Raw genomic sequence first — 15,728 nt, 5'->3', positions numbered from 1 at the left:
AGGGAAACCTGTAAGTCCAGTGTAAATGTCACTTTCCTGAAGAGCTTCATTTGTGGAGCCTAGTCATCACTTGCACTGCAGATCACCGGGGAAAGGGTTTCAGATATTCCCAACAGATGCTGTGTGTCACACTAGCAAAACACTAGTGGTGGGAAATTTCAGTGGGAGTATTTTGCTTAATCAAAACTAAATATATTCTCATAGAAACAATGACTGATACTAATGACCAATGCTCTGTTGCTCATGGCCACAAAACTCACCTTGCCTTTGACAATAATAATTAAATAATTAAAAATTCGTCTGCTATTTGATGAGGAAATTTCTGGTGAGGAAACTTTTCCTTGCGGAAAAAGTGAAAAAGAGAAGTAAATTTTGCAGTTGAATTTCTTGGTGTAAATGCTATTTACATCCTTCTCCATTGCCACTATTTGTGTTTGACAGAAATTTTAAAATAGCCTGGTGCAAGGAACAGTTCCATGGAAATTATCACACAGGTGAAAATCTGCCTTTTCAGCAATGTAAAGAACCCTGGATTAGTAATTCCATTTGCCTGTGCCATCATACATGGGCATGTGTATGAATGAGTGTCACCCATCTGAATGGCTCCACACAGTTATTGCCGTTTTGCAGATCCTTTTCACAGAATCTGTGAAAGTTGACTACTCCACAGACTGAATTTAAAAGAATTTGGGAAGAAAACTGCAACAGTCTGAAAAACAGGCAAAGGTGTGTCTTCAGGCAAGTGATGACTAAGATCATCAAGTTGTATTCTTTGTCAAATTAAATAATTTGAGGTTTTGTGTGCTAAAACAGAAAGGCTGCCTATTTCTCCTTGGGCCTACTGAAGATTTCAGCACCAATGGACTCTGCATTATCCCTGCACTTTTAATCATATAATTTCATGTTTATACATGATACAAGTACTATCATCATAATTCAAATATATCATCAGAAAGGCAAGAAGATAAGTCAGATTGAAGCCAACCCTATTTCTGGGGAGTAGAGATACTCTTTCTGGGGAGTAGAGATACTCATGTGCTCTGCTTATTTTTAGCAAAAGATGGTGGGTAAATCTGAGCCAGCACGTTTTTCATTCAATCTGTCCCTGGACACTGACAGATGGTGCTTCCTCGTGCCAGCCACTAATGTACGTTACATTGGCACTCAGTGTCAGGACACAAAGCCCGCCAAGTCCCTGCTTCATTCTGCTGATGCCAGGAAATTTGATAATAAACAGCTAGCTAGGGACACTGAGCTAGTCCCAAGTTTTTAGCCTACCTCCAAAGCAGCACAAAAGCTGCACTTGTGCAATGGTGTCAACTGCTCTGCACCTTGTGGCTATCAATGTAGCAAAGGAGGGTCCTGGACTGGGGAAAAAGGGGTCTTGAGACCAAGCAGGTATGTATCAAAAGATGGAGGGAGAGCCATCTGCTTCAGGGTAATGAGCTGTGTGCTTAAATCTGAGCTTTACGAATCCTGACAACCAGGGTCTTAATGTTCAAACATTTGAACAAACGACAATTAATATAAATCATTCTAAATATAAATATATGCATATATATATGTGCATATATTACCTGGCAGAATGATTTTACTGTTTAGCATTTCTTAGTGCCCCTTGAGCAGTGTAAATACTAAATTCAGTCTCAGAGGTCTACTTCCCATGGTTACTAACACTAAATTATAAGGTCACCTGCAAAAGAAAATTCCACAGAACTCCTATGAGGAAGTCATTCTGTTTTATAGGTCCATTATGTTTATTCTTTGAATACAAGCATCCAAAATTCTTCAGCTGTAAAATTCTTGTTTCTTTCCACCAGGTGCCTCAGTGCCACGGCTTCTTTCTTGGATTGCTCGAAGCTTGGTATCCACATCTTTTGGAGAGAAATCCAGCCAGGGTTTGAGGATGAGAACCAGAATGCCTCTGGTTTGGGGCAGCTCAGATGATTAACCTGAGCCTCCCACCTCTGGGGCAGCCATCCCTAGCAATGAAGACAAATAAAAGGGGTTATTCAGGCAAACAGAGAAGAAAAGTGCTACACCATTAGTAAATTGTCAAATCATGTCAGTCTCACTTTCCTTTCCACTGCAGGCTCTACCCATGTCCCTGTGGAAGGCTCCCCTACGCGTTTGGGACAAGATCATTCATGCTGACAAGCCATGCTGAGTCTCAGATAATGTTTGGCTGCAAATGAGCAGCACCAGTCCACACAAAATAAAATTACAAGGCAAGGAGTTATATTTTCATCATTATGTTCTGTTTTGATCTCAAATATGCACACACTTAATGAGATTATTTTTATAAGGAAAAAAAAGCCATTAATCTGGCCAGGAAAGTAAGCTGATCTTCATAATTTTATTAACTAGATGGGCACAAAAGCACGGGGAAGGAATATCTGCATCTATCTGTTCTCTACCTTTCCATGGCTGTATTCCTAACTCAAAGGGAGAATATATCTCCAGATGTGCACTGGTTCCAAACAGCAGTCTGGTTAAGTATAATGCTTGCCAGTTTGCAATTCTCATCACTTCAGCTCACCTTAATAACTTCTAAAGTTTTCTCCATCTCCCTTTTACTGGCTGACCATTTAACGTACTGCTCAGATGGTGATCAACTAAAATGCGGCTTCTCACAAACACACAACCTGGCTTAAAAACTGTTTCAGTGTTTAGTCACCAAATGTGGCTGCAGACAATGGCACATTGTCATTACAAGTTTGAATGTAGCCACATAAATACAGAACCTGACAGTTATAGAGTACTCAAGACAGAATAGAAGACAGGGATCTCTAGCTTAGTTCCCTATTCCAAAACAGATGAAATCATATCTTATTGCCTAGGGCAAAATTGAGTTCAGTCCTAAAACACCTCCAAGGACAGAGAACAAACATTTTGGGCAACCTCTTTCCAAATGTTCTAGGTTATCTGAAGAAGGTCAACATGTTAGGCTACTTTTTGCAACATGAAAAAATTCTCTTCCCTGACAGCTCAGTGGTCAATGTCATGTGCTCACACACTGCACTGCAGCACTATGAGGATCACACGTTCTGGATGTGCACCTGCACCTTCTGCCAGCACCTGTTTACACAACAACACACAACTCAAAGGCACTGGAATAGTGTGGCTGTCAGCTAGCTGGAAATTTGGTAACCAAACATCCTGGGATAAACCTGACCCTAGTGCCATTTTAAAGCCTCTCTGAGACACAAACGCAAATTCACACATACCTTTTCCTCCCGTCTGATGTTTTCCCACACTCTGTTACAAACCATGCACTCAAAGGTGTCAATGTAATTGTCCTGGGTGATATCTTGCACTCCCCACTTGCGTTCCTTCATTGCTCTAAGCAGTCTTGGGTTGGAAATGTCTCCTTTCAGTTTCCATTGTAGGTAGGACTCATATTCTTCATCATTTGCATCCAGCATTTTGATATAGCGGGCCAGATCTCGAGGGTGTGAAAAACTGGACACCAGGATTGCACTCTTGTTACTAGGAAGCCAGTCTACCACGCTGGGAGACCCAAAGTACACTGGCACCACTCCCAACTTCAGTGGCCGCCAGAGTTTTTCAGTGATGTAATCTTCACAAACAGCATTTTCAAAAGCAAGAATGAACTTGTACTGTGCCAGTATTTTTAAAAAGTTTCCATCATCCATGGCAACTGGATTTCTGAGATGCTGAGGAAGGTCTCTGTTATGCAAACACTCCCCATAAGAGTCTACTTCAATGTGGCACATCAGCTCACGCACATAGCTGTCCCGGTCAGAAGGAGGGTTGCAGTCAGACTGCACATACACAAGGGGTGCAAGCCTTTTCCTCAGGCTGTTTTTCATCCTCAGTGGTATCATGAACCTCAGAGACTTCAGGACCTCTACACCCTCAAGGTACTGAGTGGTCAGCGGCAGGTGGGAGTGGCGGCTAAACGTGGCAGTGTGGTTGAATAAGGTGATGGCTGCTTCATGGAAGAGTTTGTAGTTGTTTTTTGGTGACTCCTCATGGAAAAGGGCCCAGTCATGATATTCTTTACGAGGGAGAGGTAAACTGTCTATACTGAAGTCAGTTCCTAGACAAAAGCAAACAATGTTCATCCTGCTCTTATTTGTCATGTGACTCTAACTAGAATGACATAGAAGTCTAATTTTAATTCAGTATCAGCGCTACAACCATCACATTTCTGAAACTAAAAGGCAGTTATTTCAAAGAATTCAATTAATGCAAAAGCACAAGAGCATACTGACAGATAAAACTGAATTTCACAGCAGAAGAATTTAGAAAAGTGGGATCAGTAGTTAATATTAGAACTGGTTTCCTTTCATGTCATACTAGTTTAAAGGCCTCTCATTTCAAAAGATCAATAGGAATTACATATTTTAATGCACTGAAATGAGACTAGTAAGATGTTTAATAATTCCCTGGTTCTCTAAATAGGGAAACAGATGGCATTCCCTGTGTGATGTGAGGAAAATGGTTACTGCAGAACTCAATTAGGTTCTAGTAATAAAACAACCAAAAGGATGCTGAAATCCTGGGAAGGATTAAAGAGAAAAAAATAATTACTTCAAGTCTTGAAAAGACATTGTACTGTAGAGACTTAGGAAGCCAAACTATTAACTACTAAGTTTTCAAAGAGAAAATTAAGAGGTGATGTATCTTAACTGTCTACCAGATACATCAAAGTAGCTTCTGGCAGGAGACAGCTCCTCAAAGTAATGCCAATAGTTGAAGAAGAATGACGTCTAAATTCTAAAAACAGTTAAGTGCAGAAATTGGGAAAACTGTGGTAGAAGCCTTAGGACAAACCTACATGACTTTCCTCAAAGGCTCAGAACAAGGCACTTCCTCACTGTCTTAGAACTGTATCTGTTTTCTACTTAAGTAAAGACACTGAACATACAAAACTTCTAGCTGATGTTATCAAGCAAGAGAGGTTCAAAAACTGAAACTAACACTGAAGAGCTAGTTTAGAAAACATCACAAATTCTTATCTTCAGATAAACTACCATCTGCAGCAACCCAACCTTTGTGTAGAAAGCTCCATGGAGATTGCATCTAGGACAATCGGGAATACAATGTCTTAAAACAAGTTGTGCTCAAACCAACTAAGGAGAATGTCTCGTAAGCAGCAGAGGCAGGATAATGCTTTCTCCATTCCAGCTTCCCTTTTTCACCCTAAGACAGAGATGCACAGTCACAAGAAGCAGGGTCAAACAGTGGCCATATCTCTACAGGGTGCTATGGACCACAACCAGTGGCAAAGTACCCCAAAGTTCTTATCAGGAACTCTACATCAGAAGACTGCACATGCTTCATACTGTTGCATCAGACACAAAACATTTCCACCCTGGGAAGGGATCTAGATGCTCCCATGCCAATTTAAATGTATATAACCCAGCACACTCTTTGTTTTGCAGGCCCTTACCCTCAGCGAATGAAGACTGCAACTGTTACTCCTATCATGGACATCAAAATTGCAATGACCAAGAATTATCACTGGATCCATCAGAGGTGATATTTTTCCTCTTCACTATCTACTTCCTTCCTGTTATCTCTTCCTCTTCTTTCTCTGTTTCTTTTCCTTAAATATTTTATTCATGAGATTTTTATACATTTATATGAAGGAATCAGAAGAGCCACATACCTCCTTTCCACTGCAATTAAATTGTTTTGAAATAAACCTGGCTGATATATATACACACCAGTCATTCAGAGTTGTTTCACTCTACTCATGCAAGGGATCTAATAACAGGAACCTCAGTTACCATCCCTCAGAGGTGGGTCACAACACCATTTCACTCGTATTTGTAACTTTTCACTCTCCATCCTACCCCTGACCTCAAACCACTGATGGCAAAAAGAAGGGGGTGCTAGCAGAAGTCTTACACTTAATACTGATCTAAAAACTAAGATACACAGATTTTTAAAAATTCCCAGTGGTCCTTGCAGCTGCATGAGCGTGCCAAAATGACTCCAAGGATGACCTTAAAAAACTAACATGAGACTTCATTACTGCAGCAGAGACAGAAGTTAGCTGCCAGGAATATAAAAACCTCCTAGACAGCAAGATCCTTCAGGAGCATCAGGTGGAGTTTTCTTAAGGCCACTAAACATCAACCTTCTGTCTTCTACTCAGGTCCTAAGTCCTTAGCACTACAAAGATGAAAGGCTATGCCACCCAATGAAAAATGTTATTTGCTTCTTCTGCTTTTAACGTGTTGTCTTGTTTTTGATGTGTTATTTTGTCACAGAAGATGATGAAAACTGAAATTGAATCAAATTCTCATGGAGAAATTCATAAAGTCTATCTGGCTTTGAAAACAATTTGTTCTAAGTGATGCTAAAAAGAGAAGTAACAGTGCATACCTACAATAATGAAATGTTGTGGATGGAAATTACAGCACTGCAGCTTGGTCTTTTACAAGGGTCCTCCCTCCTTCAGGTAATATTGCAGTGAAAAGGGGTGGAAACAGGCAAGAATGAGAGAAAGACAAAAAGGCAATGCATAAAACTTACCAAACTGGGAGACAGCAAAGTCAGGCAAAGAAAAAGAAAGATACACTATAAAATCACAGAATCTCAGAATCATTTAGGTTGGAAAAGACCTCCAAGATCATCAAGTCCAACCTTTGACCAAGCACCATGTTGTCAACTAGACCATAGCACTTCATGCCATGACCAGTTGTTTCTTGAACAACCTCAGGGATGGTGACTTCATTATTGCCCTGGGCAATCCATTCCAATGTTTAACAACACCTTCCATGAAAAAAAATTATCCTGATGTCCAATCTGAACCTTCTCTAGTCCAGTTTGAGGCTGTGTCTCCTCATCCTGTCATTGGTTGCCTGGAAGAAGACTCCAACCCTCACCTGGCTACAGCTGCTTGTCAGGGAGTTGTAGACAGTGGTCACTCTTGAGCCTCCTCTTCTCCAGGGGGAACAACCCCAGCTCCCTCAGCCATTCCCCATTGGACTTCTTCTCCAGACCTTTCCCTAGCTTTGATGCCCTTCTCCAGACATGCTCCAGCACCTCAATGTCTTTCTTGAAATAAGGGGCCCACAGTACAGATCAGAGCACATCAGAATGACTGAATTTAATACAACACCTAATCAATCTCAGTCCAGCAAGAAGACAAAAAGGATTAAAGGGAAGACAACATCAGCATACTCTCTACCCCAGGAGATGAAGGAATTAAGTAAGTATACAATGAAATAAAATGCGTCTCAAGACTAGAATTATGAGCAACTTCACTTCCTAACTATTAATTTGGAAATCTTAGATATGCAGAAGAGAAAGATACATGCTGCTAGGAGAAGTTATGCATTTTAGAAGACAACTTTCATTCAGAAGTCATACTCCAAGGACTCAGTGCTCCAGTACAGAATAACTGGACATCCTCCTCTCCTAGAAACAACACCCCTGAGGCTCTGACATATCCAGCTCATGCTGACTCACTCAAATTGGCAACTCATGCTAAATACTACACTCTATGAATTATGTGACACTGAAAAAGGTGGAGTTGGGAATCCCTCCCAAAAGCAGAGACAAAGTCTAGCAAGGGGATGCCACATCCCATTTTGAAACAGAAGATGGTGACACTTGACTGATCACCTACACTGAGGGACTCCCCAGGCCAGGACAGTGAGTTGGGAAAGCTGCATAAAAACTGGTGTTCCTAACAAAGCAGTTCTGCTGGAAAACATCTACACCCTGTATTTTTGCACAGTACTTTCAGTACATTTTTTGCACAGTACATTCTTCTCTTGATGAGCTTACTGATCAAGTACTGGGGAAATTATTACATTTTCTTTGGAAGGTGAAACTGTGCTCTGATATAGTGCTGGCACGGAAATTCAGAAATTCAAGTTTTCACTCAGCAGGCTCTTAGAGGGAAAAATCTGTAAAAGCAAAATACACCTTTTTGCAGACTCACAGCTCACTGCATCATGGCAGGGGGGAAGAGGGAGAGAAAAAAAGAATGAGAGAAAAACTCTCTCTTTGCTTTGGCATTGCATGATCATTTACTGTGGTTTAAAAATAAGTAACAATTTTGCATGTTTTGACACTTATTTTTAAAAGTTTCATAGCCAGCATCACTAGAAAAAGAAAATATAAAAAAATGCTACAGGGAGAGTCTTATTCACAGTATAAATTTTTAAAAATATGGCAAACTCTGTCCAGAAGCCTGCTAAAAGTGAAAAGTAGCAATCCTTCTAATGCTGAAAAAGACAAACTAAATTACTCCCAGAGACCAAAACCACCAGACTTTACAGATTTCCTGTGATGCAATCCAGCTTCTTTGTCTTTAAATGGGTCAGCTTCTCATTCCTTTGCTGTTATTCCTTTGCTTTCATGCTTAACCACTATATTCTCTGACAAAGCTGACCTACTTGGAGATCTAAAAAGATTAGTGATGAGAAGTTTATTTCACTGCTAACAACCAAGATTAAGGACCTTCTTTCCTATATTTCTAGTTCACCTGTATTCAGATTGAGAGAACGAGATTCAGTATCCTGATTTATTTTATTTCCAGACAAAAGATCTGAACATACCAGTCAGAGAAAAGCATTTGAATTCAGTTTTCCACCTAAAACACAGGTTTTCTTTCAGAAACAACTGTGTGGGGGAAAAGAACAAAGTTGATGAAGTAATGTCTACTTTTAAATGATGCATCTTTCATGTTTTGTAGACTCACAGTGTATGTAACAGGAAGTCTCTGGCAGAGCCAGAGCAGCCCAGAACGTTGCACTGGCTGCTGCTCCATATGGAATCAATAGGTTTCTTTCACTACTTTCCCTTTAGAGTCTGCTAGCAATTTCTTGGCACATGAGCCAGGGGAGTTGCAGTGTTACCAGAGAGCACATTATTTTTAGACAAACGACTTGCACAAGTGCAACAAAGGCCTTGCAGAACCTCTGCTAGGGGTGACAAGCCAGAAGACTGGAAGAAGTTGGCTTGATCTCAGACTGTCTTTAAATGCCTTGGCAATGACATGAAATTGTCTTTTCTCCCATGAATAGGGAGTACATGTAATTTGTTGGGAAGGATAAGGGTTTGACAGAAATGTATGTACAACAGAAAGATATGTATGTATAACAGAAAGATCTTTGAATGTAGAATCTGAAGAAGGAATAAAAATGACAGCAAGTTTTGATATAGAAGAAAAAGAATTGCTGAGCCAGTCTTATGGGGTAACTAAAAAGGCAAAAAGCAAGTGAGTTGAAAGGAGCTTTTATGACTCTGAGCAAAAGATAAATCCACCTCAAACAAAAGATGTTTTTACCAAGCGAAAATATTTTCACAGACAAACAAGAAAACCAATGTTGCAAAGAGAAGAAAGATCTCAGAATTTTCCACTACAAAAAACTGAAAAACAACTTCTAGCTTAAATTGTAACATATTAATCTTTTGTAACTAGAAAATAGTAACATGAATATGGTCATGTTAGTAGTTATGATAGGCTATAAGTAATAGTAAAAGTGTTGATTAGTTGTTATGTAATAAAATGCACAGCAAAAAAAGAAATAATGCTTTGTAACTGAATGGAACAGAGCTTCAGGACACACGGCTTGCCTAAAGCCAGCAGCTACAGGCCACCCACACCCACAACTGCTGTAACCTTGTCTAGGCAATAAACAGCATCTTAAGAGCCATCTGAAGTCCCCATCTCTCCATCCAGCTTTTACATAACTGGAAAGCAACATGAGACAAGGCATCAGTCATACCACAGATGTGCATGGTCACTTTTCAGAGTACTTCTACAGAGCACGTGTAATGGCATTCAGCACCAGGCAAAGTTCAGTCCAAATAACTGCCTAAATTTCCTGTTCTAAGTCATTGCCACCTAGAATATTTAATCTCTATAGGGAAAGAACTAAGTTGGAGGAAAAGCTACTCTTTTAAAAACAAATAGATTCTTACCATAGAACAGAAATGCTCTTGTCATCTGATTGTGCTGGTAGGTCCTGTTTATAGTAAAGAAGCAAACGTCCTCTCCACACTGACTGAATCTCCCTGTCTCTCCAGTCAGGGGAGACCACCAGAGCAGGACAGGATAGTGATTTACATCAGACTCTGTCTTGAAGCTGCTGTGGAGTTCCTGCATCTTAAACTGAAAAGCGTGTCTCTCCCCAGGCTTTAATGGGCTGCTGTGCAAACTGGAGATTACTGACACCTTATTCTCTGAATTGCCCAGTTCGGTGATAACCTTCAGGGAAACAAACATCCGTATCACAATGTGTCACTGTCACTAGCCAGGACATCTGCTTGTAAGCCAGAATTTAAGTATCAAGCACTAATTCTATGTTACATTTCTGTCAATCAAATTGGATGCATTTCACTAACTGCAGACATCAGATCATCTTATGTCAGAACAGCAAAAGCTTTAAAAGCTCAGATTGCAAGGAGAAGGCAAGTAATACATTTCTGTAGTGAGATATGGCCACATCACAGGTGACTTATCAATACAACTTCTAATTAATCCTTGGAAAATGCACAGGACAGAGAACAGCCCTTCAGCAGCCAGGATTCTACTGAAAATAAGCTGTTAACAAACCCATGAAGTTTTCTATGGGTCCAGCCTTGCCCCCCAGCCTAAGGATTTCAGCCACATGAAAAGAGAATGCTGGATAGAGGCAGCACAACATGGCATGGTTATGTTGCAACACTCCTGAGAAACTCCTCCAGGAGCTGAGAATGTATACAAGAAAGGTATGGGGTTATGATTCTGGGTTATGTCACTGCCAGAGTCAGCGATCACCACACGGCCAACATTGCTGAAAGAGCAACTTCTGGTGAAGCAAAGACTAGTATGGAAAATGTCTGTCACCTCTCACATCTGACAGGTTGTGACTCTCATCTGACAGAGCTGTGTCCTGCTTTGACAGCAATCTCATACACACCTACCCCACCCCCTTGTATCTTGTACCCCATGTACCTGGAGTGTCAGCACAAGGAAAAAGGCAGCTGCAAAGCAGAAGCAAGATACCCAAAGTATCTTCCTCCTCATCCTAATCATGCTGCACTACCAGGCCTGCCAAAGCAGTTACATCTAGGCATTAGGAAGATCAGCTTGTCCAAAGTCTTCACTCTCTGCTGCTGGGTTTTTCCACTTTATCCTTATAGCTCTTCATGGTGACTGCTGCTGAAAAAGAGAAGAGCATCAACACAGACAGCTCCTTCAAAGCTCACTGGTTAGTTTCATGTCTACCTACAGCCTTCTGTGGGTGCCAGAGTCACATTTTCAGCCAGGTATCCAGAAAGCAGCCTGCACAAGACAGCACTCTTGCTCACAAAGCTCCAGGCACCTACTCTCTCTGTAGTCATCCAGGACATCCTCTCATTCCTTGCAGTCAGTGTAAGGAATGCTGATGGTACTGGCTCAGGACAGTGTGAGGAGGAGGGCCACTGCTCTCATGAGTTTCAGATGCTAAGCTGTGATTCTTTTCAGCAGACTCAGAAATAGGGAAGCAATGGAAGATTTTCCTTCCCTAGGCAATCTCTAAAATGGTCCTGGAAAAGGCATACATCTACCTGGCCTTGGTCTTAGTGCATGTCAGTCTTCTGGGACTTTTCTTCACAATCATAAAGAATGCCCATGGAATATGCTCTGTGTCCAATGCATAGAGAAAGAAACCACACAATACACACACAAACTCTGTCCATACCTAAACCCAGTTAAATTTAACAAGTCCCCCTTTCCAAGTAATCTGTACCTGTGCTGGTCTGCTTCTCTTCAAACAACTTTCCCTTCCCCAATGCTTTTTTTAGATTTCAGAGAACACTACTGTTTCTTACATGATGGATGTTTCTGCACAAAAATTCCCAACTCCTGGCAACAGGAGAAGCTGTAAAATTCCAGCCATGTCTTGGAAAACAAAAATAAAGCATGATAGAAAGATAGGACTGTAGCACTCCACACAGAGAAGTAAAGTTTGCAAATGTGGGTGTTCTGAAAGCTCAGAAAGCAGAAACGCATGCATAAAATGTTTAATAAATTGCTATTTTAGAGCTCCTCTCTTTCAGAGATATGAATATGAAATTTATGCTGGTTTTTCTGCCAGCTTTCCCCCATCTTAATCCCAATCAAGAAGTTCTAAAGCCCTGACAAAGAGGGATGGGTCCCAAACCTACTGCTTGCTGTAGGTGTTGACAGCTAAAGGAAAAAATTATCCTTTTTCTGCTCCCACTGACACATGAGTTCATCCCTTTCCCTCGAACATCAAAAAGGCTTCTTTAGCAAAAGCTGACATGAAACCCTGCTGTGCAATTCTGCTCTGCACAGGCCAGCTGCTTTTGAAGGTCTGTGTGGGTGTGAAAGTGCATGGCTGCCAGTTAAGCTCCTCTCAGATCAGGCAGGATTTTCCATAAAGCCTCTGCACCTTCTGCGCCTCCTGAAGTACAGCCAAAAAGGGGCACCAGGAGAGGAAGGGGATGGATTCTGCCCACTGCAGTGTTGGCACGCCTGGAGCTGGACAGTATTTTTAACATCATATCTTACCAGGCCAGTGCACAGCAAAAAGTAAGATTCTGATGATCCACTGAAAACCTCCCCAACCCCCACCCTGGTAAAAGAGTAGTAGTAATCACCACATTTTTTGGTTCTAGAGGGGGAACTGCCCACAGCATGGGTGTGCTATTGACCCAAGGTATCACGGCTTCATTTCCACGTCTGCAGTGCCCACACGCAATACTTCTGCCCAGCACTTGGCGCTGGGCCAGGCAAGGCTCTGTCCCGCCCCGGCTCCACTGGCAAGGATGACCTTCCAACGCTTTCCCAGCGCTGTCACGCTGAGCGGAGGGCCTGAGGACGTGAGGGAAGAAGGATAAATCACCACCCCACGCTATCCTGCGGGAGCAGCAGCTCCCTGCAAATCCTTCCAAACTTCCTGCCAGCTCTCCCCGCCGCCTCTCCTTCCAGCTCTGTGTGTCCGCAGTTCTCTGGGCTCAGAACTGGCTGCTCCCCGAAAAGCTGCCCCTTCCTTCCCGAGGCTCTGCGCACCCCGCAGCCCCGGCCCCGCTCCCGCCGTGGGTCGGGCATCCCGCGGCCGGGCGCCGCCGCCGTACTCACCCCGAGAAACTCGCTCCGCCGCACCGCCGCCGGGCCCCTCTGGCGGGTCTGAGGGGGCTCGGGGTGTTTGGCCGCTTTTTTTTAACTTTGTTGGCGCCCCGGTGGGAGCGGGAGGGGCGGTGCGGTGCGCGCTCCCTCCGCCCAGCCGCGGGGCGGGGATGGGGTCGGCTCTGCCCCGGCGGCCCGCGGCCTGCGCGGGGAGCGCGGGGCGGCGGTCGCCGGCAGCGCGCCATCGCTTCCACGGCGCCCGGCTGCTCTTCTGCAAACCCGCACTGCAAGACCTCACCCAATTCCCAAAAATAAATCCGCCCCCGACACTGATTCCTACAGCTGTTTGCATTAACACCGCGCTTTGCGGTTTTGCGGGGGGTCTTTTACAACAGCGCTGGCGCTGTCCTGACCTTACACTGACTGCGTGAGGCCAGCGGGCAGTCAGAAAGAGAAATGCGTCAGCAGCTGGGAAGCCCCGAGGAGCCGGGAGAGCGCTCGCCGAGGGAACGCATCCCTCGTCCCTGCGGCAGGTATCCCGCGGCCGAGACTTTCCTGGCATCCAGCCTTGCCGAGGCTTCCCTATGGGCCGCGTGTGACCAGGGAACGGTCCCGCTGCCCGCTCGGGCCTTCCTGAAGCTGGGAAACACTCTGTGCACTTCTTGCTCTTTGTAGGTGTTTACTCCAAAAACCTGTTTCTAATAACTTAGAGCAGAGACCGTACTTACTGATAGGGACTTAGGAACCACCCATTCTTGTAGATGTAATTCGTATATCGGTACACATTTGTATTAACACCTGATACCTACACACTTCTCCACAGCTACTCATGTCTACACAAAAACACTTTAAAGTGTTGTGTCTGCTGTTTCTAACCCAGACATTGCAGGCAGGGGTGGTTGCAAGGGCTGGTTACCTGAGGGAGTGGAGGAAGGAAGAATTCCCGAAGGAGGCAGACGGGACACCTGTGCCTCAGCTGAAATGCATGACTGATGAAAACTAGAAATACTGTGCACACAGCTCATCTCCTTACTCTGGGTATGCAATGCTGGCAGCCTTCCTGAGAGGATCAGAAGGGAACCCAACAGGCAACCTGAATCCAGCCGCCTGCAGCAGTGACCATAACCCTTGCCACACTGAGTCTGTCCCCTTTCCACTACAGCTATTCTTACCAGTAGCCCCTTTGGAGCAACACCCACCTCTGATTGCACAGACTGCACCAGAGAGAAAATTTCTCTCAGTCCCCTCCTAAGATGAAAACTAGCAACTGACACTACAATGCTGGGACATACAGATTTATTTATGCTCCAGTCTTTGCTCAGTGATTAATTCCAGCTCATGTCCTATTTGTTGCTTCCTCATAAAGGTTTTAACTGCTGGAGTCATATTTTTAAGTAGAAGCTTTCAGGCTGGGTTTTAATATTATCTTTGAAGTGTGTTTACAGATACTCAACCCGGAAACATGAAGGATCTCCACTCAGTTTAAGTCATGAGGGATGCAGCAAGAACCTCCAAGTGTTATTTTGCAAGGCAGATTCATGCAAAAGCAGAATCCTGCTTTTTCAGGCCTAATTCAGAGTGCCTAGAGGCTGCAAGGACTGAAATTAGCATGGCACAATGAGTGTGTAGTTCAGTAAATTAAATTGAGTGGTTGAAATGGATCAGAGACCTGGTATGGTTTATGGAATGACTTCTTGTGATCCCAATGGATTTGGATCTAGTCCGTAATTTTAAACTTAAGTTATATTCCTGGCTTTCATATTTCCTCAGCTGGCAGACTCCTAAATTGCTCTCATGAGGACAAAACGTAATTGTAAAATGCTTCAGCTTCCTTCAGCAGGCTTGACTTTTCTCAGTTACTGCCCCTCAAACCTTTAGAAGCAGTCCACAGCCACAATAACCCACAGCTTCAGACTGAAAATGCAGAAGTGAGTCCTGAGGACAGTCCTGAGGGATAGCTGTATGATCTGCTGTCCATCCCATGCCATAAGCAAGCTGTTCTTCAACCAGCTCAATCCAGTGGCTGGCATCAGAGAGGCTCACTTTTGTTCCTTGTCCTGTTACGCCACTCTGAGGAAATAAGCTCTTATTGCAGGATCTGGCTTGTCTGTAATCCATGTTAAATGGATGGTAAAGATGATACCAACATAAGCAATGGCAGGGCCAGATCACCACGTAGGAATTCTGGATGAAAATGACCAAAAAAACCACAACTGTTGCTCAAATAGCAAAGCTAATAAACCAGATTTCTTAAAGATTTATTTTTAAACCAGATTTCTTTTCCATGTGTCTCATGGTGCCCTCTGTCCACGAAGAGCTGTTGGTATCTAACAAACTCACAATGCAACTTGTCTTTCCATGGGTCAGGAACAGCAGCTTTTCTTTCTGCTCTGTCTCTTACAAACAGGATTTACTGCATTTGAGGTTTCTCTCATTCATATGTACACATTTCCTCTGATCTCTTTTTAATACACTTTGTTTCTTTTTATGCCTTTGTTCTTCATCTCTTTTTTCTATTATTCTGCACTTTAGAATATTTTTCTTTCACGTAAGTCTTGCTGGGCATCTTCTCTGTCTCTAGATATCTCTAAATATGCCTATTTCCTTTCTGTTGTATTCACAGTCCTGTTATTCAGAGTAGCCTTTCAGTAGATTTCTCTGGTTTTTATCCTCCATT

The 15,728-nt window shown here is 43.0% G+C and overlaps 1 protein-coding gene across 2 annotated transcripts; it reads right to left on the bottom strand.

Moving 5' to 3' along the window:
* Nucleotides 1-1,733: 1,733 nt before the first annotated feature.
* On the bottom strand, nt 1,734-13,202 carry FUT10 (fucosyltransferase 10). Of its 2 annotated transcripts, none has more exons than XM_079331258.1 (5): nt 13,064-13,202; nt 10,931-11,134; nt 9,916-10,201; nt 3,228-4,063; nt 1,734-1,982 (listed from the first exon to the last, which is right to left on the bottom strand). In XM_079331258.1, the coding sequence occupies exons 2-5, from the start codon at nt 11,009-11,011 to the stop codon at nt 1,758-1,760; spliced, it is 1,428 nt and encodes a 475-aa protein (XP_079187384.1). In that variant the 5' UTR covers nt 11,012-11,134; nt 13,064-13,202; the 3' UTR covers nt 1,734-1,757. The 2 variants fall into 2 exon arrangements, with proteins under 2 accessions (XP_079187384.1, XP_079187385.1); XM_079331259.1 differs by having other exon boundaries at nt 10,931-11,137; nt 13,064-13,192.
* Between the last annotated feature and the right edge of the window lie 2,526 nt (nt 13,203-15,728).

Source organism: Erithacus rubecula (assembly GCF_903797595.1).
Source record: "Erithacus rubecula genome assembly, contig: SUPER_Z_unloc_2, whole genome shotgun sequence".
NCBI classification, from domain to species: Eukaryota; Metazoa; Chordata; class Aves; order Passeriformes; family Muscicapidae; genus Erithacus; species Erithacus rubecula.
This window is presented reverse-complemented; position numbering and strand designations above follow the sequence as displayed.